At 30.9% G+C, this 20709-nt stretch overlaps 1 protein-coding gene across 3 annotated transcripts in view; it reads left to right on the forward strand.

Annotated features, from left to right (window-relative positions):
- LOC118444569 (glutamate receptor ionotropic, kainate 2) overlaps positions 1–16285 on the forward strand; it is a 54498-nt gene extending 38213 nt beyond the window's left edge. The window contains exons 3-17 of one of the 3 annotated variants that reach the window (XM_085661592.1): positions 329–484; positions 891–1099; positions 1853–2152; positions 4230–4331; positions 10338–10511; positions 10988–11206; positions 11326–11541; positions 11625–11709; positions 11811–11949; positions 12090–12227; positions 14363–14561; positions 14637–14868; positions 15035–15136; positions 15203–15303; positions 15673–16285. In XM_085661592.1, coding sequence (XP_085517718.1) covers positions 329–484; positions 891–1099; positions 1853–2152; positions 4230–4331; positions 10338–10511; positions 10988–11206; positions 11326–11541; positions 11625–11709; positions 11811–11949; positions 12090–12227; positions 14363–14561; positions 14637–14868; positions 15035–15136; positions 15203–15303; positions 15673–15915 — 2615 coding nt within the window. In that variant the 3' untranslated portion in view covers positions 15916–16285. Of the gene's footprint in view, positions 1–328; positions 485–890; positions 1100–1852; positions 2153–4229; positions 4332–10337; positions 10512–10987; positions 11207–11325; positions 11542–11624; positions 11710–11810; positions 11950–12089; positions 12228–14362; positions 14562–14636; positions 14869–15034; positions 15304–15672 lie in introns of all 3 variants that reach the window. The other 2 variants (XM_035872962.2, XM_085661593.1) reach the window with 2 other exon arrangements.
- The last annotated feature ends 4424 nt before the right edge of the window (positions 16286–20709 follow it).

A 20709-nucleotide genomic window follows, 5' to 3' on the forward strand; every position in this document is an offset into this window, starting at 1 on the left:
AAATAGATCGAATGTATTAGGTTGGAAATTATGAAACGGGCGTTGAATAAAAATAAATAACTAAACAAAAACGCCAGTTTCATAGTTTCCAACCTAATATTTAACAAATTTTCTTTATCAAACATTATAATTATTTTATCTATTATTTTCGTCATATACACGCATTATTATATATTTCAATTTTAATAATGCAATACAATATAATAATAAATAAAATCATTTATTTATTTTCTTTCACTCTCTCTCTCTCTCTCTCTCTCTCTCTCTCTCTCTCTCTCTCACTCACTCACTCACTCACTCTTTCTCTATGTCTCGTTTCTATTCACAGGTGCTATCTTTCATCCAGATGAAATGGAATATAAAGCAGCCTTCGACAGAGCCATCTTAGATACAATACAAGAAAATCCAGCACCGGCATTTAAATTACAATCGAATATCAAAATGGTGGATAGTAATATCGATAGTTTTAAAACTAAACTCGCAGGTAAAATGGAATATTTTTATTTCTAACCAATCTTATAATTAATTAAAATACGTTCAAGCGAAATTATAACAATAATAATAATAATAATAATAATAATAATAATAATAATAATAATAATAATAATAATAAGGAACAAAGAAAAAACTAGATTTTATATTTCTTACGAAGGTAGACAACGGTAAAGTATTTCTGCAGGCTACTAAATCAAAGTCCTCTGCTAGCGAGTATCTCTTTCTTTCTATTTCATTCTCCTCTCTCTCTCTCTCTCTCTCTCTCTCTCTCTCTCTCTCTCTCTCTCTCTCTCTCTCTGTCTTTATTTCATTCTTTTTGCGGATGAAATCTTTCACGAGCACTCTCGCGGTAACTCCAAGTTGTACAGACTCCGTTTCTCCTTGCTTTTCCACAGTCTGCGAACTTTTGGAGGAAGGCGTGGCGGCTATCTTTGGGCCCTCAAGCCCTCACACACGAGGTATAGTCGCTAGTATAGCTACGCACTTCGACATACCACACTTTGAATATGTTTGGCGTGAACAAGAAAAATTAGATCCCAACGTAAACGAAAGTCTTACGCCAATGACGATCAATATTTATCCAGACAGTGAAATGGTCAGCAAGGTAAGAGAAATACAATATATATATATTTTTCTTTTTTGGACTTCTATCGTAATATCATCGCAAATTTTATAATCGCCTACGATTTGTAGGATCCATCGATTCTCTTCGATAGAACAACGATAAAAAATATATTTGAAAAAAAAAAGAAAAAGAAAAAGAAAAAGAAAAAGAAAAAGAAAAAGGATCGTGATCCCAACTTATTTCTTTTTTTCTTTTTTTTTCTTTATTTTTTTTTTTTTTTTCCTAATCAAATTGCAATTTTATGACTAAACATTTGATCCGCTGATTGCATATTTTCTCTTCTGTCGACATAGCTGAAGAGAAAAGAAAAAAAAAGAAAAGAGAAGAAAAAAAAAAAAAAGGAAAAATAGAAAAAGAAAAAGGAAAGAAAAGAGAAATTCTCATTGGACAAACTAAAATATTAGTTACCTATTGATGGAAAATATTTAAAGGAAAGGAACAAAAAAAAAAAGAAAAAGGAAAAGAAAAGAAAAGAAAAAGAGAGAGAAAGTAGATAAGTATCCTTGAATTAACGTTCGATCGATTTTCGATAAAAAGGGACTTCGTCTTCGTCTTCTTCTTCTTCTTCTTCTTCTTCTTTTTTTTTTCTTCTTCCCCCTTCTTAATACCCACTCTATTTCCTGATATCATTTAGAAGGTGGTTTTTTCTTTATCTTTTTTTTTCTTCTTCTTCTTCTTCTTCTTCTTTTTCAAAACGAAAGGTGATTTTAACCTGGAGTAATCTCTTTCTAGGCTATCGCGGATGTTGTGATTTGGAACGAATGGAAAAGCTTCGTGGCGATTTACGAAACGAACGACGGACTGTCAAGGATTCAAAAAGCTCTTACGATGAAAAGGCAAAGGGATAATCCAATCACAATTCGTCATCTTGGCGCTGGTCCTGATTATCGTTCTGTGTTAAAAGAAGTCGGTACACTGCCGATCGATAACATTATTCTCGACGTTAAACCGGAGAATATAATGACTATTTTATATCAAGCTAAGGAAGTCAATTTGATTCGAGAGTATACGAATTTCATCATAACCTACATGGTATATATATATATATATTAATAAAAACGTCTCTTGATTTAAGCTGTACTTTATTTTTTATATACGAATATAAATGATATCATCGTTTATACGATACTTTTATATAAACGTGATCTTTTTCTTTTTTCTTTTTTCCTTTCGTCTACTTCGTGCGATTTGAATTTATTTGAATATTATTTATTTTTTCCTTCTCTCTTTTCCTTTTTTCTTTCTTTTTTTTCTTTTTTCTTTTTTGTTTGTTTCTTTTCTTTTCCCTTTTTCATTAAACCCAAGTGAAATATATATTTTTTACAACTTGTACCAATTTCTCTTTGCAGTAGCTTCAAACTTTTCTTTCTTTATCAATAACCGAGAGATTTCAATTTGTATTTTATTCGTGGGGGAAAAAAAAGAGAACAGAAAAAAAGAAAAAGAAAAGAAAAAAAAGTTGAAGGGAAAAATCTACACGAAAGTATCAAGCGATACTACACAAAGTATCGCTCAAATCATGAGACGTCGTTTTCTAATTACGATTATGGTAATATAAACAATAGTATGTAGTATATAATATGTCGTAATGTACTAATTCGCTTGACATTTTTTCTTTTATTATTTTTCGTTTAATTAATTTTTCGTTTTCTTTTATTAATTTTCGTTTCTTTTATTATAATTTGTTTTCTTTTCTTTTCTTTTTTTTTCTTTTTTTTTCTTTTCTTCCTTTCTTTCTTTGTTTTTTCTCTTCGTGTCGCCTCGTTTTGATTTTAATCAACGTGTCGAGCCAAGTCGATAAGTATGTATCCCCATAAACCGGATATTAAATCGATAGTTAAGATCGTTTCGACACGAAGGATACACCGTTCGAAATTTCACCTCCATTACGCGCGGATGTTCATTGATCGTTTTACCGATAACTTCGTATTTACTACTTCATTATGTCGAAACAATGTAATTATTCTTCTCCAGCGTTGCTTGCTCGCCATCCCGGACTAAATTACTTGTTGATCGCTTATTGATTTCCTGTGCGCAAGCGCCATCACTGAAAGATAAATGTTTAAAAAGAAAGTCGTATAAATTATAGCCAAGGAAGAACTTTCATATCTTCTTATGAAACATGTATCCCCTCTCTTCCTTCCTCCCTCCCTCCTTCTCAAAACCAAAAATACAAGGACCGAACGATATTACGAAAATTTCATAGAACAATATCGTTATTATTATTATTATTATTATTATTATTATTATTATTATTATTATTATTATTATTATTATTATTATTATTATTATTATTAATTTTATATAATATAATAAAATAATTATATAATAAATTATTAATAATAATAATAATAATAATAATAATAATAATAATAATAATAATAATAATAATAATAATAATCTTATTCTCGAAATAATAGATAGGCCATACCAACAAAAGCGTTAATTGAAAGTTTGAAAACATAATGAGAATTAATTTTCTGCATTGCATCCTAATTGCAAATAAATAATATATTTCTCGTTAAGTAGTATTTTTTTCTCTCTTTGTTTATTTATTTATTTATTTACTTATTTATTTAATTTTTTTTTTCAAAAGATATATTTGAAAGAAAGTTTTGCTTTTTTTTCTTTATTTTTTTTTCTTTTTTTTTTCTTTTTTTCCTATGATGTGGAGAGAAATTTTACTCTGGATAGCCTTTAAGAGTTAACGCAGATACCTAATCTCGCTCTTCCATTTAAAAGTTCTTTCGAAGTTCGGTGATAAGCTTACCAATTCTTTTTTCTCCCCCTCTTGTTTTTTTTTTTTCCTTCTTTTTTTTTCCTTCTTCTTCTTCTTCTTTTTACTTGATTTCCGATAGAAATAAAGTCGATCTTAATGGGCCATTAAGGAGCAAATCGTTCGATCATGCGACAGGCTGGATAGTTAGAAAAATGGTTCTCAAGGATGGACCCTGTCTCTTTTAGTAAGGCTCGACTTGGCTCGGTTTCACGAAAGAGAAAAAAAGAAAGAGAGAAAGAGAGAGAGAGAGAGAGAGAGAGAGAGATTCAGCGTGTGCCATCGACATTTCTTTAAAATAATGTCTATCCTTCTATCGATTTCGATTCGCAGGACTCATCGAAACTACCAATTCTGGAAATACGAAATGGCACAACCCAGGGTAACATTACGGGTTTCAGTCTTCGACAGAATAATGTCGACGGTATCAACTTGGTAATTAAATTATACGAATAATATTCAATACATTAAAAACAAATTTATTATTACATACGATCACCGATGATGAAAGAAAAATATCATTAATTTATTTCTTATTAATCCTCTATTATTACAAATTTCGATTTAAGGTATTAACTTATATCTATTTAACAAATAACTCAATTAATATAATCTCATATTATTTATTTAAACTAATTAACTTAACTTAACTTAACTTAACTTAATTTAACTTAACTTGATAAAATTATCGAACCGTCCTATTATCTTTCTCCTAATTAATACCAATTTCGTATTTGCGTGAAAATAGTCGATAGAAAATTTAAGACCATCATGGATGCTCTTCTCAAATGAAAAACTTATTAATTAATTAATGACTCTTATTACAAATATTATATGAGCTGTTTATTTTGAATGTGGCCTAACTCCATTTATCTTCAAATCGAGATATTTAAGGGTTTGCGTTTCAATGAATTTAAAAATATACGTATAGGATACTAATGAATCATACTACTTAAGTGTATCTAAGGGTGTTAAATTTATAGTTCCTATTAAAATAGTGGCAATTATTAAATGAATAATATGCGTCTTCTTATCAAGAATGGAGTTAGGCCACTTTCAAAATTAACATTCAGATTATAAAATTTGAAGGTGCCCAAGTCCATTCAACATAATATAAAATGCTTCAAATTGAAAACAACAATACTCAATTTATTTTACATATGTTTAAAACACTTCGAAAACATAATTTATGCGATTCAAAACATTTTTTAACTACATAACGTACAAAATTACTAACATAAATTTATTACAAAACAATTTACTACACATCTAGATTTTGTGTGTGTGAAAGGGATTTGAAGAAATCATGATGTTCCGGTGGTATATATCGTAATAGGTTAATTATGTCCTTGAATATTGCTATTGTAATTTGTCTGATATTTTTGTACAGTGGTATCAATACAATATTTTCGAACATTCTTGATCTATCCCGACGTGGTAATAATTAAAAATTTTCATTTTCATTCATTGATGTCATATAGAAAATTTTATATTAAAAAGAAATATTCTTTATTTCTTTTTAATTCAAGAATTTTCATTTATTTGTATAATAATTTTTACAATGATTCACGTTCAAGTTATCGAAAAATAATTTATTTTTACAAATTGAAATTATATACAAACGGAAAATGACGTTCAAATAATAAAGTCTTATTTGTACGAATTACTTTATGGAAATAAAAAAAAACAATAAATAAATAAATAAAAAACAAAAAAAAAGAGGAAAGCTTCTGTTTCAATAATCACTCTTAAACGAATAATAAATGTTTCATCGAAATACCGTTGCTCAAACGAAGCAACGAATTATTCGGATAAACCTTCTAATACGATACGTAAGGCTTTTCACTGAAATATTTATTCGATTCCAATTCGAACAAATTTTTTTATTCTTCTTTTTTTTACACTTGTCGGTAAACGAGAAGAAATTAATACGTTATTTAAGGCATAATACTATTTATAATAAAATCATTCTTATCAATTAAATCATTACGATAAGATTGTTTCATATATCTTTTTTCGCAAATGCGCATTGGAACATCTGTTCGTAAAGAATTCTTTAAGATGAGACGAACGACAATTAAAATTTTTATAAGGATACTTAAAGTCTTCCTACCTGAAATTTAGAATAACTTCTCTTGCATAACAGAATGAGAAAGAGAGAGAAAGAATGACTAAATACACAGGAGGCGCAGCTAACCTAATAGGGGCGGGGTTATGTATCCAAGGGGCGAGGTATCTGCGCAGTATCCGTCTGCGCAGGTGGGCGGGGTATCTGCGCAGTGTCCGTCTGCGCAGGCAGGCGGGGCTAACTTTCCAGGGGGCGGGGCTAAACTAGCTGGGGGCGGAGCTAAACTGACTGGGGGCGGGGCTAAACTAGCTGGGGGCGGGGCTAACTTTCCAGGGGGCGGGGATAAACCAGTTGGGGGCGGGGCTAAACTAGCTGGGGGTGGGGCTAAACTAGCTGGGGGCGGGGATAACTTCCCAGGGGGGCGGTGCTAAATTAGCTGGGGGCGGAGCTAACTTTCCAGGGGGGCGGGGCTAAACTAGCTGGGGGCGGGGCTAAACTATCTGGGGGCGGGGCTATCTTCCCAGGGGGCGTGGCTAAGCTACCTGGATGCGGAGCTAAACTAGGTGGGGCTGGGCCAAATACCCCTGGTGGCGGGCCCAAATCAGTTTCTCGTTCCTCCTTTTCTAAGATAGCCATATAGTCAATAGTCGGTATAGTCATTTTCAGTCAATATAGTCCTTATAGTCATTTATAGTCAGTATAGGCATTTATAGTCCTTATAGTCGTTTATAGTCCTCATAGTCATCTATGGTCAGTATAGTTATTTATATTCCTATTAGTCATTTATAGTCAGTCTAGTCCTAATAGTCGTTTATAGTCTGTTTATTCAGTATGGTCAGTATAGTCATTTGTAGTCGGTATAATCATTTATAGTTGGTAGTCATATTTTCAATAGACACATACTCAGTAGTCAACAACTTTCACTATATGTACAATGTTCTACTACCGTGAGAATCACCGCGATTAGAAGAACTGTGTTGTGAAGATACTATTAACCCTGTGAATACTATGGGCGCACATATGCGTTCAGCAGAAGCTATCGATATAGACTATGAAAGCAAATACGCGCCTGGAAAAAAATGTTTCTGTGTATTCATTAAGTGCAAATTGCGATAATGATGTTTTCAATAAGAATTCATTGTTAACGATAATGGCAATTCGTTCTCGTCGACGTTATTGTTATTATAAAAAAATAAAAAGAAGAAATAGGGAAAATGAAGAAGAATTTTGCTGTTGTAATTTGTCTGATATTTTTATACAGTAGTGTCAATACAATATTTTCGAACTTTCTTGATCTACTCCGAAGTGATAATAAATTCAGGACTTTAAAATATTTATTTTCATTCATTGATTTAAGTATAAATGGAGTTAGGCCATTTTCAAAATAAACGGTTAAATTATTGAACTAACTCTGAAAACTTATGTGTCAAGAATTATCATATTTGCTCGGAATATAAGCAACCTGAAATGCTTTACTGATAAATAAGATAAATGTAATTATAGTAACTGGAAGAAATAGACAAATGGAGTTAGGTCACTTTCAAAATAAACGGTTCATATTACGTTATTATTAACGGGGGTTGGTGAAGGGTGAAGGGGAAGGGGGAGGAGAGTGGAAACACGTAATACGAATTACAGAGAAAAAAGAAAGATGAAAAAGAACGCGTGAATAATAAATAAACGTCGTCGAGTGGGATAAGTGAAAGTGTCTCGTGAATGAAAAAAGAAATTAAAAAAAAAAGAATCCTCTTTTTTTCCTTTAAATTATAAAAGAGAGAGAGAGAGAGAGAGAGAGAGACAGAAAGAAAGAGAGAAAAGGAAAAGAAAAAGGCACTACGAGAGAAGGCACGTTTAATTTCTTATCTTTTATTTTTTTTTCCTTTTCTTTTACTTTTTCTTCCTTTTTTTCCTTTTATTCCCCTCTTTTTTTCCTCACAAGAAGAAAAAAAATTTAATTAGCAATCCGAAAGAAAAGTCAGTCGAGAATGTGCCGGGGCTTGTCAAACATCGTCGTCGTTGTGTCATAGTTACACGACGTGATGTTACACCGTCTGTATCAGCGTGTTTTAATCATGGTGCTCTCTTTCGTCGAGCGCATAATAAACTCGTTTTGCGTCGACGGAGGACTCTCACGCGGAACAATTGTTTAAACGGTCGTGTGTCCTCCCCGCCCCCGAACCCGCCCCACCCCTCCCTCCCTCCCTCCCTCCCTCTCCTCGGCGGCTTTCAAACCGCACTCGAGGTAATTTCTTCATTAACTCTATCTAAGGATGGCCCTGGCACAACCGGTATACCCGTTTTCGAAAGGTAGAACCTGAAACACTCGTTCCACGAAATCTACTCTTACGACGACACGGTGCTTAGGAACACCTGACGCGACACCACCTTAATTCTCTTTTCATTAGGCTACTACGAATGAAATCGTTTTACATGTTCAATATAATAAAATCTGTTTTATAATTTTATACTTTTTTTTTTTACACTAGAAAGACCAAAACTTAGTATATACCTGTATATTGTCCAAAAACAGTCAAAATGACAGCATTGTATATATAATCGAATAACTAATGTGTTTCGAAATTTTGTTTAAAATTTATTTTTAATATTTTTTTTATATTATTTACAATTATATAACAAGTTATTAATAAAGATTAACAATAAAAAAAAAAATTCTAAGAAATTGTGTCATTATATAAATAATTGTTCTTCTAATTGAAATTACAAAGCAGTCAAAATGAGTTCCTTGGGCAATCTAGTGTTAATGGAAGGAGAGAAGAAAAGAGATACAAATAAACGAATGAGCGAACAAATCGATCGTATAAATATAAATTATTTTTTTTTCTTTTTTTTTTTTTTTCTTTAAGAAATAATATATCTTATTTCACTTTAACAAATATTAAATGTTTCTAACTCATAAAACGTCTATATAATTTTATAGCTTACGTTATAACTATTCGTGAACGACAAATTATATACGTCTTAACAAAATGAATATTAGAACTGAACTAAGGCTTTGTTTGACCTTTCTCTTTACTTACAAATACATACAAAAGAGATGTTGTTATATATACGTAAAGTCCTTACCTAGACTGTGTATATTTACATTTATATATATATATATATATATATATATAATATATATATATGTACACAATCAAACACCTCGTATCGATAAACGTATCGTACGATTTTATAACATATATATATATATATATATATATATATATATAATATATATAATAATATAGGATATATATAATAATATATAATATATAATATATATAATATATATAATAATATAAATATATAATAATATACGAAGAACAATAAATTAAAAACGTGTTAACGAGATGAATATTTGAATTAAACTAAAGCTTCGTGACCTGCTTTACTGTTACAAATATCATACGTATGCGTACTACGAAAGAACGTGACTCAAATTGTTTTTATTTACACACGTGTGTATATATATATATTTATTCATAAATTATTTTTGATAAACGGATATTTTATAATTTATAATAATAAATAATATCGATATCTAAATCGATAACAATGATATTCGATGAAAATTTAATCTTCTTTATTAATATTACTAATCTATAACGATTATTTAAAAGTCTCAATATTTTATTGAATATGAAATTAAAGAAAAATCGTAAGATAAGAATGAGCAATACGTAGTAACATTTATATACAATTTTTCGTTTATCATTGTATCGTTTATTCGTAAACAATGTTACTTTATCAAATCGCATAAACTCGAGTTTTGAAGGAATATTAAATCAACGATATGCGTTGCCCAACAAATTATTGGATGATTTAATGCCTCCTGATCGACGTTGAGTCACGCATCGAGTGATAATGCATAACTCGAAATTACGAGATACGTGTATACATATACATATATATATATATATATATATATATATATATATATATACATATACGTATGTACGTATATAGATACAAATATATATAGAAACAATACGATATTTCGATGGATACGAATGAAAAAAAAAAAAAAAAAAAAAAAGAGAAAAAAAAGAAAAGAAAGAAAGAAAGAAAAAAAATCGAGATTTTTATTTCCATTTACATACATATGTAATGTATGTATATATGAAAAATATTATTAGTTTGACGAAAAAGCAACGGAAGCACGATTCAATTGTACGTCGTTTCTTTTTATCGATATTCGTAATTTAAAGTCGACAGTGAATTAAGTGACTTTTTTCTCTCTTTTTTGTTTTTTTTTTTTGTTTTGTTTTCGTTTTCTTTTCTCATTCGGAACAATATTAATTATCCAACAACAATGATCGATCGATCCCCGATGTATTATTTTATATGGATTTATTTTTTGTATTGCTTTCTAGGCAGAGAGTGCGGTCCTTTATGATGCTGTTTTCCTTTTGTACAATGCTTTGAAAATCCTATATGCAAGGAACAGTGATAGCGATGATTCTATTTCTATCATCCCGGTACCGCTCTCTTGCGACGATGAAAAGAAATATGAGGCAGGTCCCAACATTACCAGCATCATACGAGAGGTAAACTTTTACGTTTAATCTACTTACTGACGTTTCTCTCTCTTCTACGTTTCTAAAATAGTATCACGTTTATATATCGACGAATAAAATTTACGAATTCTTTTATTACCGACCCTTTACGACTTTATTTACTCATTTACATAATCATTGCAATTTACGATATTTTATCTGATCGAGAGATATATGACCGAGATATTAAAATAATTATTCTTCAAGCGATTAATTTCCAATGATCGTTCGTAAGAAATGTCAAATGGAGAAAAAAAAGAAAGAAAAAAAAAAAAAAAAAAGAAAAAAAAGAAATTGCGATCATATAAAACTAATGGAATTTGATTGATATTTTTCCAAATTTATTTCTTACCAATGATAATAATAATCAAATTCAAATCAATTGAAATTTCCTATTTGTAAAAATTCAGTGTGTCGAATGACAAATATTAATATTTCTTTCATAAATTTCTCAATTTTATTGATAGCTACCAATGAAAGGGCAAATAACAGGATTAATCAGTTTCGATGAGATTGGTCGCAGACGTAACTTCGAACTTCGTCTTTTGGATTTCCGTGGTTTTAGCAGTATCGAAATGGGATATTGGGATGAAAAAGGTGTTCATTCTACTCGCAGTAAACAGGAACTTGAAAGTTATTTGTTCAAATCTATCGAACAGACTCATTTCAGGATTGCCACTAAAGTGGTACGTTAAATAGTTACATTTTAATATATATATATATATATATATATATATATATATATATCATCTTTTAATATCTCTTAATCGATTGAAAAAAAAACAAAAATTGTTTAATTCCATAGGGCGAACCATACGTGATAGAAGTGACCGATGGATCAACTCGAGGTATAGCGATCGATAAAAAATATTACGAAGGATATTGCATAGACGTTATCGAGAATATTGCCAAGATTCTCAAATTCAAATATACCTTTATGTTGGTACCTGATAATCAATATGGTTCGTACAATCCCAAAAAAAAATCTTGGAACGGTTTGATGAGATTACTTTTAGATCACGTAAGTAAAAAAATTCTATGATATAATAATTATCAAAAGTTTCATCATTAATTCGTTAAAAGAATTAAAATAATTTTTATCAGGAAGCTGATCTTGCAATATGCGATTTAACTATAACGTCATCGAGAGAAAGTATAGTGGACTTTACAATGCCATTTATGAATCTTGGTATATCGTAATATCGTAATATTCGTATGACCGATTATTTATTTATTTATTTATTTATTTTTTCTTTTTGTTTTTTTTTTTTTTTTTTTTTTTATTAACAGGCATCAGTATATTATTCAGTAAGGCTGAAGAGAAGGAGCCTGAACTTTTTTCTTTTCTAAAACCATTGTCTACCGACGTCTGGATATACATGGCTACTGCTTATCTGATAGTCTCTTTGATGTTATACTTACAAGCTAGGTAAACGAAGATAGAGAGACACAGAGAGACAGAGAGAGAGAGAGAGAGAGAGAGAGAGAGAGAAAGAGAAGATCATGATAAAGAATGGCGTACATGTGAGAGAAATATGTAGGATTAATTCTTTCGTTTTTTATCTTTAGAATGGCACCGGGAGAATGGAACAATCCTCATCCATGCAATCCTGATCCCGAGGAACTAGAAAATAATTTCGACTTGAAGAATTCATTGTGGTTGACCGTAGGCTCGCTTATGCAACAAGGTTCCGACATTCTACCGCAGTAAGAATTTATTCGTTATACATCGATTTTTTTTTTTTAAATCATAATAGATTTGACGATGATATGAATAAAGGAAAAATGGGAAAGAAAGAAAAAAAAAGAAAAAAAAAAAGAAAAAAAAGGAAAATTTCCAAAACTAAGTTAGAATGAACGTACGAACTTATTACTATTTAAAACTCTAATCCAAATAACCAGATATATATATATATATATATATATATATATATATATATATATATATATATATATAGATATATATACATATTCGACTATATTCAAATTTCACTTTCCCAATACTTGAATTCGATAAGCCGGATATACAAAAGCCTGATTTCCTATCCTAATAACATTAAATCCCCTATGTTATCCGGAATCACAAGTACATGACCTAGATAGAGAGAAATTTCTGTACCTACTTAAATTTCATAACTATACAAAAACGATCTGAACGAAATGATTCCAAGGATTTGTAATATCACGAAATCGAAGAAACGAAATACTTTTATACGATATAATAAATAATTATATCATTTATACGCAATATAAATAAATTTCTTTTCGTTTATTAACAATGAATTATTTATCAAAGGCTAGATATCTATTAAAAATCTATAATTATATCTATTAATCGTTTATAAAGTTTACAATAAATAAAATATATCGGATAAAAACTTTCGTAAATATCAAAATCGATAAGATTTATATACGAATGAAATTATTTTATTAATCTATTCGAATGATTAATAAAATTGATATCGATCGTAGGGAAAAGATCATACGAGAAGAAGCATAAGAAATAAAAAGAAAACGAAACAAAAGGAAAAAAAAAAAGGGAAAAAAAAAAAATAAAAGAAACGAAGGATTCAGGTTGCGTAGTAGCTTCCATGTATATGGTTCTTTTTTTCTATCCTTCTTCATCTTCATCTACTTCTTCTTCTTCTTCCTCTTCTTCTTCTACTTACTCCTCTCTTCTTCTTCTTCTTTTTTGTTTTGTTTTGTTTTGTTTTGGTTTTTTTTTTTTTTTTTTTTTTAGGACCAAGACTTCTCTTTTTTTGTCACGACAATTAAGCTTAACGAGGCGCTGTTTGCCGGACGTATTTGAGTCGGCTTCCCACTTATTAGCGCCGGCACGGCGCTAACTCTCTGTCCGTGACATCGTGCATGTTTGCTCGCCACATACTGGGCGACGACCGACCAAAGACACCTAACTGCCGTCGTCTTCCTCTTCCTCCACCTCTTACACCTCCTCCCATCGTTGATTCCACTCTACGTAGGATACCTTGTGTTCTTCGTTCAATAAGAGAGATAGAGACAGAAACACACACAGAGAGAGAGAGAGAGAGAGAGAGAGAGACAGAGAGAGGAACATCATACACACATACACACACACATACAATGCACGTATACACACACACACATACAATGCACGTATACACACACACACATATATACGTACGCACCGCACTAACGTACGCACTGAAATGTATCACACACAAGTGCGCGCACGCGTACAAGAAAGATCGTCGGCAAACAAACAAGCGCCATTTACATATGCGGCCCTTTTAATCCTTTGCTTAATTAGGAGAACGTTATGCGTTCCTCCCGCTACTTTTGGATACTTTATGATTTCTTTTTTCTATATTTTTCTTTTCTTGTTTTCCTTGTCTGTTTTTTTTTTTCTTTTTTTTTCAAATTCTTCGATCTACGAAGTTTACATGGACGAAATAAATGTTTAATTACTATCACAGAAAAACTTATTTCGAGACACGATTTTCGTATATCTAACTCGTGTGACATTTGTGTTTAGGAAATTGTCGTTTGATTTTTGTTTTTTTTCTTTTTTTCTTTTTTTTTGGAAGGAAAGAAGGAAATATCTTCTTAATCTAAATCACAAATATGACATTGAATTGATGATTGAACATTTTTATACTATTAAAATAACCATGCGTAATCGTATTTTGTATAGATAGATTTTCAATTAGTTCGGATAAATGATTACAAAGTTTTATAAAATAGATAAATAAAAATTGTATATAATCAATGTAATATTAATAGTTAACGATCGTGATTTTATTTGGAATCTATTAATCGAAAAGCTATGATAATAAGTTAAATATAATTCTAATCGATTTTAGAGCGCCATCGATACGTATGGTCGCCGGAATGTGGTGGTTCTTCACACTGATTATGGTCTCGAGTTATACCGCAAATTTGGCAGCGTTCCTGACCATCGATAAAATGGATAATCCCATTACAAATGTCGAAGAACTTGCAAAACAAACTAAAATCAAATACGGTGCGGTTGATGGAGGATCGACTTCGGCTTTTTTCAGAGTTAGTATTTCGTCCTAATACGATTAATTCTATTCGTCGATTAATCGAATCCGTATGAAAGTTTTCTTTCTATAGGATTCGAATTATTCGACTTATCAACGTATGTGGGCAACCATGGCAGAGGCAAGACCATCTGTCTTTACGGCAACAAATGATGAGGGAGTCGAGCGTGTGGTTAAAGATAAAAGGGCATATGCATTTTTAATGGAATCAACGACGATCGAATATAAAATGGAAAGAAATTGTGACCTACAACAAATTGGTTCGTTGATCGATAACAAGGGTTATGGGATAGCTTTGCCCCGTAGTAAGTGACAATTATATTCCATTAAATGTATGATTTTTAATTTTTAAAAGAGAGAAAAAGAAAGAGAGAGAATTATATAAAATTTACAATACAATATTATATATATATATATATATATATATATATATATATATATATATATATTGAATTGATTCAATGTTATTAGATTCACCATATAGAACACCGATAAGTGGCGCAATACTGACTCTACAAGAAAAAGGTACATTGTCGGAATTGAAAACAAAATGGTGGCAGGAACGAGGCGGTGGTAAGTGTAAAAAGGATGAAAGTGATAAGGAAGCAAATTCGATCGAATTAGGATTGGCCAATGTAGGAGGTGTCTTTCTCGTATTGATGTTGGGTTGTGCAGCGTCTCTTATCATCGCCATATTTGAATTTCTTTGGAACATACGTAAAGTTGCGGTCGAAGAAAAGGTAACTCCCTTTTCCAGATTCCTCTTTATAACGATTTTTTTTTTTTTTTTTTTTTTTTTTTTTTTTTTATTTGGGTCTATGATATTTCCACCACGATATCTATCTATGGGAATGGAATACGAATTGAAAATTTATTCAAAATTTAAGGTAGAAAGTTTCGATAGAAATTTGAAAAAGTTTGAAAAAGCTTTGAAAAATTTTCTAAAAGTTTTAAGAAAACTTTGCCGCCATTAAACATTTTTTTTTATTTTCTCTTCGTACATATATTTTTTTCTTCTTGTGTTTTCTTTTTCCTTCTTTCTTTCTTGTTTTTTTTTTCTTCTTTTAATTTATTCGTTTGTTTATTTGTTCGTTTGTTCGTTTTTACAGGTCACTCCTTGGGAGGCTTTCATAGCAGAATTGAAATTCGCCATTAATATCAGTCTCGAAACGAAACCAGTAAAAATATCAAAAAGTAGTATCGGCACTAGTAGTTCAACGGAAGGTGGTATAGGTAGAGCAGCATCCACGGCACGATCCATCGTTGGTTCCTTTTTACGATTGGACATTTTGGATAAATTCGATAAGGACAACAATCCTAACAATCGCGGCAACGATAGAAAAATTAATTGAATAAATTTCAACGTAGCAATTTAAATTAATAATATTATTAACGATAATGATTATTAAAAGATACGAGTCGAGAAAATTTAACGATTCGATATTAATCGTCTATCTTTTAAATGGCAAGAGATAAGAAAAGAAATAAATAAACGAAAGAAAAAAGAAAAAAAGAAAAAAAAAAAAGAAAAAAAAAAGAAAAGAGGACAAAAGTCAGATCACAAATTCTTTCTCGATCTTTAATATCAAAGGAACGTCACATTTCCCGAATGGATTTCTCTTCATTTTATTTCTGAAAGTCACGCATGAAGTCATCAGTTTCGATGTGCCGTCACTATAACGACAAAGAAAAGAGAGAGAGAGAGAGAGAGAGAGAGAGTGAGAAATAAAGAGTGTGAAAGAGAGAGAGAGAGAGAGAGAGAATCGTCGCTGTAGGTCCAGGACATAATCCAATAATATTTGGACTGGGTCACAATGGCGCTAACGAACCATGACCTTGGTTTAAGGGCATTTTAGTTCTGAGAAATCGCCAACCGCTTTTCCTCAGTCCTTTGTCCATCCCCACCCTCCCTCCCTCCCTCCTCATTTCACCTTTCTCATAGGAGAGAGTAAAGCGGTATCTTTGTGTCATTATTACCAAGGGAGACGTTCCTTAGGGATGAAAAGCAGCTTCGCGGATAGTTTACAGCTGGTCGACGGGATCTTTGAAATCTTCTCTTTATAAAGGTGTCTTCTCTTGGGGATTGACTTGCTCGACTTATTCAGATTATCTCATTATTCTTCAGAACAAAGAATGTAATAATATCGTATATGTTAACAATATCATTGAAAATTTTTTAAATAATTTCAAAGGAAAAAAACAACTTTTAATCGCACATATTTCTATATACTTCTTTATTCGATAACCATAATTGAAATAATTTCTTAATGATTTCACATAAGTATTGAACAATGATCACTATTAAAAAAAAAAAGAAAAAAGAAAAAAAAAGAAAAAGAAATATAAGATTAAAGTGTAATTCGTATTAATTACGATTTAAATTAACTTCAGCTGTGCTCTGTGAATGAAAAATAAATAAATAAATAAATAAATAAATAAATAAATAAATAAATAAATAAATAAATAAATAAATAAATAAATAAATAAATAAATAAATAAATAAATAAATAAATAAATAAATAAATAAATAAATAAATAAATAAATAAATAAATAAATAAATAAATAAATAAATAAATAAATAAATAAATAAATAAATAAATAAATAAATAAATAAATAAATAAATAAAAATAAAAAAGAAATAAAAAATAAAATCTCGTTGTATTCTCTGATAAAAACGTATCGCAAATATTTTTCTCAAATAAATATAGTCATAAGACTTTATCTTTGGATCAATAGACGTTACTTTGCATTTCTTAATATTGTAATCGCATTTTCTACGTCTTAATCGGACTTTATTCACTTAAAATAAAATGAACACGTGTACGCATAGAAATATTTCCTTACTCTATCTGTCTCTCCCTTTATTTCTACATTATAAAAAGAAAACGTATAATCGTTCCTCTTAAAATTATTATTTTACACAATTTATTTCGAAGATTGAGGAATGTAATTATGTTCAATTCCTAATTGTCGAAAGTTGTTCAAAGTTATGGAAAAAAAAAAATGTACGAATATATAACGGCGGATGGAGGGAGGGAGGGAGGACGGTATATAAATTCAATTAAAGAAAAAAAAAAAAGAAAAAAGAAGAAACAGGAAAAATTATGAAATTGAATTTCTATCCAAAAATTATAGCAACGTTATTGGCGATGATGATTGCATAAGACACTTATTGCGGTTGTACTTAAAAAGGTAAAAAGAAGAAGGAAAGATAAAAAAAAAAAGAAAAAGAGATGAAGAGGGACATACAGAAAACAGAAACAAAGAGAAAGAGAAAAGGAAAGAGAGAGAGAGAGAGAGAGAGAGAGGAGGTTGAAACGTCCGAAAATCGGATTATACCGGGACCCCGGCGGCATTCGAGTCGAGTGATAAAGGTGTAAGTACATCGATTAATACTTCTTTTCATTGCCGCAATAAAAGGCTGTAACACGATTACGGGTAACGTTTACTGGCTCTCGAACGAGCGGTTAACCAGTTCGCCCTTTGCGAGCCTGGTCCGTTACGCCGTGAGAGAGCTTTTTATGAAAGCGAACTTTCTCTCTCACATATACCTACATAACACCTATACATCCATGTATATGTATATATATATATATATGTGTGTGTGTGTGTGTATATATATATATATATATATACGTGAGGAAGCAGCCCTTCTCGTGACGTGTCTTTTACGAGCACGCCGCTGAAGTTTAGTGCCTCTTACGAAGGGACGATGTATAATTAGCCGAAAATGGATGTACGTAGCTTTGTCTCTCTCTCTCTCTCTCTCTCTCTCTCTCTCTCTCTCTCTATCTCTATCTCACTCTTTCTCACTCTCTTTCACTGTTCTGTCTCTGTCTCTGTCTCTCACTATCTATCCTTCCAGAACGTTTCAAGAGAAGATCTCGAAGGCACGCGTGTGCAGGCTCGAATTAAGTACCCCGTACGTCACTAGGTACATAGTAGTTAAAGTTTCCAAGTGAGACGAGAGCTCGTTACAAGGCAAAAAGCATTGGAACGAAGCAAGAGTTCTGAAGTAAGGAAGATGAGAATAGATATATATATATATATATATATGCGTGTGTATGTGTATGTGTGTGTGTTTTTATATATATATATATATGTTGGTATATATACATATATATGAGTATATATTATACATATGTGTATTGGGATAGATAGAGTAAACGAACCATTTTCGAAGACGACTACGTATTTCGTTCCTCCACTTCGTAGAACATAAATTATTAAACAAAGTATTATATATTATATTATATTATATTATATTATATAAGAATGATAAATTGCTTTCTGTTAAAATTACAAATTTTTAAATATTCCTAATGAGAAACACATTAAATCTTTATATTTCTATTAATGAAAAAAAAAAAAAAAAAAAAAAAAGAAAAAAAAGAAAAAAATAAAAATTTTGTATTATTATCGATACTTATTTTTTTTTTTTTTGTTTTCTTCCTTATTAATGTTTTATCATACAATATGTCAAATAATTACGATGAATGAATACACACGTGACGTTTATTGTAACATACTGTATAATTCACTATGTGTAAAGATTATAATTAAATATATTTATATATATATATATATATATACATATATGTGTGTGTGTGTATGTGTATATATAAAAATTTAAGAAATTAACGACTTCCTTCCTCCATTGTTATATTTCTTTAAATCTTCATATACGCGTGAATCTCGACGTTATATGGACGTGCACGTATTCGGATCGGTGCGAAATCGTCGAGGGAAAATAAATCTTCCTTCGACGAAGGGGTTAATTAAGTTTTACGGCCTGTTCCAAGAGACTCGCCATTGCGCAGGTGTATGTACTCGCTCACGGCTTATCTACAATATATCTTTATCCTTGGCTGATCCTAAGGCCAATTCACGAGCACTTGTAACTACTGTACATACATACATACATATACATACATATATATACATATATATATATATATATATATAAGTACTTACATAGAGTACGATTTTCATTCTATCAATTTTATAAATGCATCTCGTGTGTTCCATAATCTTTATATTTATAATAGAATTTTCTTTCTATTATCTTTCTTTTCTTTCTCTATTTCTTCTTCTTCCTTCTTTCTCTGTTCTGAAAAAGTATTCTTTTTATGGTATAACCAAAAAAAAAGAAAAAAAAGAAAAATAAGAAAAATAGAATACTCGAAAGAAAGACACGTGACAATAATTAAATTACATCGATCGTATAAATAATTTAACGATTTTTCAAAAGTACAATGAAAATAATTTTTTAATTGCAATTGAAATAAAGAATGATCGTCGTAAAAGGAAAGAAAAAGAAAAAGCAACAGAAAAAAAAATGGAAGAAAGGAAAAAAAGACAAAAAGAATAATAGATAAGAGTTTAACTCGTTATTATATTATATACACGATGACTATCACAAATGTTACAACAGAACTAAGATAGAAAATCAAATTGGAGTTTTCATTCGAGATGACTCGTACAAATATTTCGGCGATCGTAGAAAAAGGATAAGAGTTGGCTTACTCGCGTTTCGAATAACCGCGTGGCAGCCGGGCGAACGTAATGATACCTTAATAGCAGCTTTGCTCGTGGCACAGGCTCCGGGCACGAGGAACATCAAACGAGAGAAAGAGAAAGAGAGAGAGAAAGAGAGAGAGAGAGAGAGAGAAGGAGAGAGAGAGAAGGAGAGAGAGAGAAGGAGAGAGAGAGAGAGAGAGAGAGAGAGAATGCCGTCGTTGTGCCGATCTTATCGCACGCCGACAAAAACAACAGGTGCACGAAATCAGGAACCGCCCTGATGTCGCCTCGAGATCTGCCGATCTTTCTTAAGAAAAAAAAAAAATATATATATAGAAAGAGAGAGAGAGAGAGAGGTCAGATTCTAAAAACAGAAGCAACGTGATCTTAAATCGCAAATATCGATCGATCGATCGATCGATCGATCGATCGATCGATTCGTATCGATTCGTTAGAAAGTAAGAGAAATAATAATAATAATAATAATAATAATAGTAATAATAATAATACTTAAGAGATTAATCAGCTTGAAGCGACTCAATCGAGTTTAACGATGGGTACACGATCGATAACCGATCTCGATCAATCGATCAGGTATTTTTTAATAGCACGATCGCCGTACGC

The sequence above is a fragment of the Vespa mandarinia genome, chromosome 15, assembly GCF_050613455.1.
Source record: "Vespa mandarinia isolate Hongniang chromosome 15, ASM5061345v1, whole genome shotgun sequence".
NCBI lineage: Eukaryota > Metazoa > Arthropoda > Insecta > Hymenoptera > Vespidae > Vespa > Vespa mandarinia.